We start from the raw sequence: 8,664 nt of genomic DNA on the forward strand, positions 1-8,664 counted from the left end.
CACAGAGGACCAGCTGCGACCTCTTCTATCATCAACGAAACTACACCTGACAACTGCATAATAGTAACACGTCCTCACTTTAATTCTACATTCCTGCAGCACTCAAGATTCTCTAAGTCTTTGTCCATGCTTTTCACAAAAACTTGGAATGCAATTATTTTTTGCAATTTGGAGAAGGTGCCAATAATTTTGTCCAGACCATTTTTGGAGATTTGCGTAGAATTTATCAGATTTGGCATATTTTTTCTGCACTTTTTTGTGTCATACCAATACAAACAAAAGAAATAAACATGAGAATGCCTAAACATTTGTAATTGCAACAAATTGGTGCATTATCTGACAGAAATGAAGTGGTGCCAATATTTTTGTCAGACTGTGTGTGTAGTGTAATAAAAAATAAATATTTACGCAAAGGGAGGGCCAACCCTGTAGACTTGAAGTTCATGTGCTTGTAAAGGCAGCCGTCCCAAAAAACTCACTCAACTGGACAACTTACAATTGAGTAAGCTAAGATTATTTATTCTGTGGTCTTTCTAACTTGGAAGATTGGTTCTTCAGAGGATGCATCTAACACTTCTGTTTCTATTGCAGGTTTATTTTCTATTATTTTCTTCAGGTGCAGTGGACAAGTCTTTCAATTATGGACTGTTTGTGTTATGTTATTGTCAGGTGGGGAGCATGTTTTTTAATTGCATTGTTGATGATTTGGGATCTATTGACACAAGGTTATTCACAAATGGGTGAAGTGTTTGGAGGAGGCAGAAGTGAACAATCTAGGACAACCTATATGTAACCTTGTGTAAAAAAATACCACTTTCAGGTATGCAAGAGCCCGAAAGGGGGGGGGGGGGGCTTTAAAAAAACTCTTGTGCTCTCACGATATTAAGTAAAAAATATAATTTATTGTTCACAAAAAAATAGTTTAAAAATACAAATCACATTGTCATAATTGAGAAACTGGTTAATGAATAAACATGATGTGATAGCAGTACAGTACATAACAGAAGTCTTTATTCATAATGAATTGAGCAGAGGCCATATTTTCCTGGATTCTAGGACAACATAGCTGAACTAGAAAGTGAGCTGAATTGGAATTTTTCCAAATCAGCTATGTTTTCCTAGATTGTTCACTTCTCCTGCCTTCTCCAAATTCTTCACCCTATTGTGAATAACCCTGCTACCGATTGCATGGTACAGCTTCAACTTGTTTATCTTCTGCAGTTGGTAAGGTGTGTTTCCCCCTCCTGTTTTGTGCTAGTTAGTACAGTCCTATCTAAACCTTCCCTTTTTTTTTTATCTCAGTCAGTTCAGTTCAATTCATTGTAGAGACATTACTTGGGAACATTTGTTGTCTTATACTTCAAAAGAGTGGACAGACATTCTCTGTAATGTACTTTGTGAAACCGTGTTGGATTCACCCTCTGTGTCTCATTGGAGAATTAAGCTGTCTGTGAATGTTGCTTAATCAGGTGGCCATACTGGATAGCTCGAGATCTATGTAGGTATGTCAATACATAAAGTGGTAGTTGAGACAAAACATTTCCTATTCTTTGCCCTGTGCAGGAGTTTCCTGTAATACAGACCAGTCACCGCTGCTCTACAAACATATTTAGTGCACACACAATAAATGTATTTCCTTTGTGGCCATTAAGAAACATCTTTAAAATGAATTGCTCTTGCCTGGAGTTTAACTTTAATGTATATTTACATGTATATTTTAAATACAAGCAGTGTTTATACCTGTATCGGTGCCTTGTAGTTCCTGTACAGCAGAGTTATAGTGCACGAAGAAGAAATGGCACAAGTAGCCATTCAGTTAATTGACTGACAGGAAGAATGCTGATTGGAAGAGAAAGCAAAGTGGCAGATGAGCTAATCACTATTTCCTCTTTCACTGTCCAGTCACAGGCTGGGGCAGATTCAGCATGCCCTTGTCTCTGAAGTAGTGGATTGAATGATTATGACCATGGGACTGAAACATCTAGTGGCAGAAAATAGAACAAGCAAAAGCTTGTTTTATTTTATCTTTTAATAGGCTATAGATTTTTCCTTATTTTTGGGTGGAGGTTTGCTTTAAACCTATAACCACTTGTTGCTCATAGCTCCTTAACCCATATCCTCCTACAAGCTGTGAACCTATCAGATTTTCGGGATTCTGCCTTATTAAAGCTGGAAGTCGATGGACCTTTTGCTGGGAACTTGATTGACCGAAGAAATGAGGAATATGTTCTTGTGCAAATTATTCAAATGGATGATCCTGGTTCAAGGAGGCGCCGTCCTACACAGGTGTTTTGTCTTTTTATCAAAAAGCAATATTTGTCGGTGCCTTAAGGTTAATTTAAAGAAGAACTCTGTTGAAATGTTTCATTAACTCTTGACGTGGGGCCCCTCTACTACAAGGGTTAGCTGCTTGTTTTTGTCCAGGTGCTAAAAAAAATTATACTGACCCGGACTGCTGAGCATACTCCCTGCTTCACCGGTCACTGAAGCGTGTCTCCTCCTCTGCTGCACAGATGGAATGTGCCGCAGCATCCCTACATCTATAAACTTTGGTAGAACGTGATGGCACAAGGATTCTTTGACTGCTGCAGAGGAGGGGGAGAGGGGCTCTCAGGACCATCTAAGAACAAGCTGGCTCAAATGATAGGATGAATTTAACTTGTATACCTTTTTTCTTAGCATTTAGACACAAATGGGCAGTTAACCCAAGCAGTGTGGGGTTAGCCCCTTCAATGGTTAATAAAAATTTCCCCCGGGAGCTGTGTTTTAACTGCTATGAGGCTGTAGGCACAACAGTGTCTAGGCTCCCTCCATACCAAAATGTAAACAATTTTTTAGGAATCAAAGACAAAGGCTACATTTTCAGGGTACTACTCAGGCACAATAAACCTTTTTAGATATTCCCGATAACATGGCAAATCTTCCCTATAACATGGCAAATCTTCATGCCCACTTTAAAGATAAAATCCTAAATTGTAGAGTGTCGATTGTGTAGCAAACACATGCAGTGGTGAGCAAGTGATTGTGACTGTTTAAAGTTTATGCAGATTTAGAGTACCATATACCAGTATACAAAACTTTTTTTGTTGTGCAAGCCTAGATACGTAATATAAAAAAAGTTACATACAAAATATATCACTAGTTTAGAAGTGGCCTCATAACCATGAAAATGCAAGGTCTGCCTAATAATTAACCCCATCCACAAAAATGAAAATAAATATAAAATTAAGAAAAAAATGAATTTACTTCTCTTACATCCAGACTTTGAGGGACTTGCCCAGGTGAGGGTAACAACACTCTGCTCTCATGTCAGATTCTTGGAAAACGAAGAATTCACAGATACTGTGAGAATACACACCTGCCCAGTGCTGGGTTGTTTTCTTGCAAGACCTGGGAGCCTCAGCCTCCTGAGGATCTCATGAAAAGGCAGAGTGATGCCACTGAAGTCCACACAAGCATCCAAGTAAATATTTTTTCACTAATGTTTTTATTTTTTTGCAGTGTTTTTAATGTGCATTTTTGTTTGAGGATGAAGGCATTAAGCACACATTGCATTTTCTGCTTCAACAAATCAAAATGTTATGGCAGAATCTTACCACAATAGATGAGGTGCTACCAGATTTAATTTGATGATTTAGACGAAAAACATGTTGCATTCCTACTTACTAAAGGGATGAGAGGTAATGTACAAAATGCTAATAAAATCTTAGGCAGTGGAGAATTCATGAACTAATCTAAAATGGTTTCTTGGTTTTACAGGTCATTTATAATTGGACTCTAGCTTTGAATTCAAGAAAAAATGAACACATTGTAAAGCAAAGGACATTTGAAATATTAAATAGGTTAGTTTCAACATTTTACATGATTGGTATAATGCAGTTTTGATCAATATTAACATTACACCTGTGAAACTGGATACATTACGTTCATAATTATGAAAAACATTTTATCTTTTGAGACAAATGGGATTTAAGAATATCTCTTTCTTAAGGTGTATTTCCACTTTGGCCTTTGAATAGACTGTAAGCCTGCCATTTCAATTTCAAAGTGACAGGAGACTCAGGCTGTCCCCATGAAAAGACTAGAAACACAATGAGCTTCCTCTCATCATATGATGATTCTAGATATTTAACCCATTTTAGGAGAGTGTTCACATCTGGTTTACAACTGATAATGAGATCTGCCAGCACAGTACAGACAGGGTTAGATATGATAACCTTCCTAGCCCCCTTGGACCCCAGAGGAAAGTTTAGTTTAGAGAAAACTAGTAATATAAGGAAAAAAGTCAGTTATGCTATAATGGGAACATGTAACAAATGTAAAATGGTTAAAGGCTGCACCAGCCTGGAATTTCAAAAGGAAGGAACGGTAGAACACAGATGATGCAATCACTTTTCCATCCCTTCAGTAGGCTCTCAGTTTGGCACATTTTTAATGGAATGCAATCTAACTAGCTTACAGAGATGTTCCTCCCTTTTCCAGTGTTGCTGTAGAGGGTTTTGAAGGAGGCCCAATGTCAAGACAGATTTGGGTACTTTTAGTTCTATATGAAAACTACAAAGGCCAGTCTACCTAAAAACTGACCCTACTTCTATTATAGGTGCATTCTGGCAGACTGGTTTATTTTGGTTGCAGGCTTTAGTGGTGAGATCTCTCTGTTGATATTCCTGGCACTGATCATTCTAGCTTGCACTCCATAATGTACAATTGCCCGATCGCTTGCAGGAGCTGTGGGTGTGCGCACCCCTGTACCTCCGCGCCGCCACCTCCTTGCCGCTGCTGCAGGCACGGCGACGCTCTGCGGAGATTAAAAGGAGATCAGTACACAATCTCCCTTTGATCTCTTCTGCTGTCCCAGAATGCAGGAAGTGGAGTATATTACATTCAGTGTCACTCTCCGGTACAGAACACCAGTGAAAAGCTGGTGAAGCAGATCTCTGCTTCATCAGCTTCTCTGGGGCTGCCTAGGGGACATTAGGGGTCTAAGAGACCCCTGATGTCTCCATAAAGAGGACCTGTTATGTGAATTGGCTATCACAGGGGATTTCCTAGTCCCCTATGTGATAGCAATAATGTTAAGTGTAAAAAAGAAGCTAAAAAAAGTTTTGGGTGTGTTCGTTTCCTGCGATTTCGCGTGCACGCGCAATTTTAAAGCTCGACATGTTTGGTGTCTACCCGACGTATTTCACTTGTTTGCCTGATGAAGGGGATTCTGAGAGACCCCGAAACGTTGTTTAGAGTGTTCTACTTGCAACTAGTACGTTAATAAACATGTACTGAACTTGCTTTGGAGTGCCGGTGTCCATCCTTTACTTATATTTACCTGATGTGACCCCGTCTTTTATATTTTACCAAAAAATTGGGGTGATAATTAATGTTTCATAACATTTCATAGGGAAACAGTTTTTGTTTTTTTTTTAAATCTAGGGCACTTTTTTTGTTATATAGTAAAGAATAAAAACCCCAGTGGTGATTAAATACCACCAAAAGAAAGCTCTATGTGTCCCCAAAAAATGGTATAAAATTAATTTCAGTACAGCGTTGCATGACTTAAGAAATGTCAAAGTACCAGAGCGCTGAATACCGAAAAACTGCCTGACCAGGAAGGGGGTGTAACACTCTGGTCTTCAAGTGGTTGATTGAATAGTGTTTTACACATTTGTCTGTAATTCAGCTTTAATCTGTATAGATTTCTTTAATGCATGTGCCATGGTCAGGAATAACATCTTCTTGTATTCTCAAGGTGTGTTTTAGAATGTAATATTTTAAATCCCCTGCTGATATTAATAAATAGACCTTTCTGAAATGTAAGAAGCTTCAGACAATTTTTGTCCTGTTGTTTACTACCATCATTTACAATCTTGGGCTAATCTCCTTTTTAAATTGTAGTTGAACTCACCAAGGTCTCAAGAGTGATTTAGTCTTTAAACATACAAGAAATGTTTATGTTCCTCTTGCAGTAATGGTCCTAGCTGTAGCTGTAAACTCATTTTGTTTATTTGAACATCAAAACTAATTTCCTTTGACCACTGAAAAAAATGTGTTTTATATTCTCTCCAGTGACACGATCTCAATAAATATCCAAGCCTTTCTACAGGAGACACAACTCGTTCCACTGTCTTTATCTCATCAGTACCTCAGTGCGAGCATAGAGACACAAGTAACTATTGCAGCCGTTATCTTAGCAGGAGTTTATGCACTAATTATATTTGAGGTAAGCCATCCTGATTTAATGTACTCTGCAAGAAATACTCTTGCATTATACGCAATAGTGTGCACCTATATGGAGATGATAGTGCTCTTGCCTGGTAATGTGTGCACACAATCAGGATAACATATTTGTTTTCTTAGTAATATACTATGGTGCAGTATTTTGTATTTCTCCATTTTGTTTGCCTTAAGTATCACAAATCATTTTTATTTGGCAGCCAAGCCTGCACTGGAGTTCTGGAACTTCAGAGCTGGCTTGTCTGTATGTATTGGAGAATGATGTAAAGCCCACAATGGCTACCTATATTAAAGTGTATGTCTGGCCAAATTTAAAAAAGAAAAAAAGTAGTACGTCTGTACACAAAGTACATAAATATACCTAATGACAAAACAAAAAAATGGTACGTTTTTTTTGTAGGATTATAAGGCACCAAAATATTTAAAAATGTATTTATTAAAAAAACAAACTTTGAGTTGTGCCGAGTCATTTGAGATATGATGCGCTAACAAACGTGGCAATAACGATATTAATACTATAAAAAACACTCGAAAAAAATGCTATATTCTATAATATGAATTGTAACATATATAGACAGTCCCAGAGGGAGTTCTTAGCTGTTTTACTGCCGAAGCGCGAAATGGCACCCTCTCCAGCTAATATTAGACATGCAAAATAAGTCCAGGCAAGTCAAACTTAGATCATATGAATTATTTTATTGAATATCAGCTAAAAACACAATTTTGCCTAAGATGGTAGACTATACATGATTTAGGACTATGAACCTCAGCAGAAGTGATGACTGGTGTTTTTCAGCAACTGAAAAATGCCAGTCTACTGCTAGAACACATAGAAATAAATTGTTTACTGTGTGTCCTGTTCACATCCCAATGCAGGTATGATCTGCAGGGCAGTGCACTGGGGAAAATTCAGAGATGCTGATTCTTTGAATGCCAATAAAGGTCTTATTGGATGAAGATCCTTGGTGTGTTGGTGACATATTTACTTCTTAGATATATACAGCACCATCTGCAGAGTCACTTCAGCACCTGCCAAATAAGGGCTACATTGGTCAGGTGTGTGGTAGAATACCTACACCTTTCCAGAATCTGAGACCCATATTTTAGATAACTTTACCATATTATTAACTCAAATATTTGATTACAAAGGATTTAAGTAAATATTATGTTAAAGTTATCTAAAATCCCCCTTGCAGTTCCTCCTTACATCAGGGTCTTCAAAGCCCCCCTTAAATCAGGGTTCACAGATCCTCCCCCTTCTAGGTCCCCTTTACATCCTATGGACTTTGAGATAAGGGGATGCCCTGGGGACTGGAGTTCCCCCTTAAATCTGCATCCCCAGTGTGTCCACCCCCCTACATCAGACTCCCCAAAACTCCTTTACATCAAGGAAACCTTAGTAATGGGCACATCTTCACATGCCACATAGAGTGAAACACAGAAGCTGCTGAGAGCAGTCCTCCGCTTTCCTCTGTTTTCCCCTCCAGGTGGCTCTGCTGGTGGTATGTTCCAGAGAGACTGGACCAACTAAGCAGCACAAAGTAAGAGGCTGGATGTGGATGAACTGCTGGGAGAGCAGAGGCAGGTATTGCTAGCAAACAAGAGGAAAGCTCTGAGGTGCAGGTAAATTCATGGAGATGGGGCCAGGCAAGTGCTGTGTGCAAGGCTTAGCTGCTGGTTGACGGGAGCTGGGCGAGACACTGGCCAGGGTATGCCATGTGTCTAATAGCCGCATGGGCATGTAGGGATGTATGGCCCTTACATATCTCCCCATCCGGCTATAGTGGTGCATCATATTCTCTCCTCCCCACAGGGCGCTGCTCTGTGTCCCAGCAGGAAGGAGAGAAACTGTCAAAGGTGGTTGAGCACTGCGGGAGGAGAGCACTGTGAGCGACCGACGTCTCTCCTCCCAGCACCGCTCAGCCTCCTGTCACAGATTGCCAGAGCAGTGTGGGCGGAGAAAGCAAACGCTATCACAGGATGCTGAGCTCTCCTCCCGCATCGCTTGCTCAGCCTCCTGTGACAGCTGTCAGGAAGGAGAGCAAGGTACAAACACTCAGTGATCAGTGAACGCTGAGTGTTTTTAAATGATTGGGGACAGAGTATGTTTACTATATCCTCAATTATGAATGAATGGGAAGTGATCTGCATCACTTCCTGTTCATTCATGCTTGTGGTTATAGTAAACATACTATCTCCAACTTATGAATGAACAGGAACACTCAGTATAGTGGATTCCTGTTCATTTATAACATGGGCTGCAGAATAAGAGACTGAGGACATAGCGTCCTCAATCTCTTTTTTTCTATTTTAAAATGGAAATATCGGGGGTCTGTTTAGACCCCTAGTATTTCCCCGAAGCTCCTAGAAGTAAAGTAAAAAATAAAAATATTTAATAAAAATGAATTAAAAAAAAATAAAATATAAAAAAATAAA

General features: G+C 39.2%; 1 protein-coding gene across 1 annotated transcript in view; it reads left to right on the top strand.

The window, feature by feature from the left end:
* The window catches only part of OCA2 (OCA2 melanosomal transmembrane protein), a 220,777-nt gene that overhangs the window by 109,734 nt on the left and 102,379 nt on the right, over positions 1-8,664 (top strand). Inside the window, exons 8-10 of the mRNA XM_018562806.1 lie at positions 2,129-2,286; positions 3,760-3,842; positions 6,061-6,214. Of these exons, the coding sequence (XP_018418308.1) occupies positions 2,129-2,286; positions 3,760-3,842; positions 6,061-6,214 (395 nt within the window). The remainder of the gene's footprint in view (positions 1-2,128; positions 2,287-3,759; positions 3,843-6,060; positions 6,215-8,664) is intronic.

The sequence above is a fragment of the Nanorana parkeri genome, unplaced genomic scaffold, assembly GCF_000935625.1.
Source record: "Nanorana parkeri isolate BGI_ZX_2015 unplaced genomic scaffold, ASM93562v1 scaffold601, whole genome shotgun sequence".
NCBI lineage: Eukaryota > Metazoa > Chordata > Amphibia > Anura > Dicroglossidae > Nanorana > Nanorana parkeri.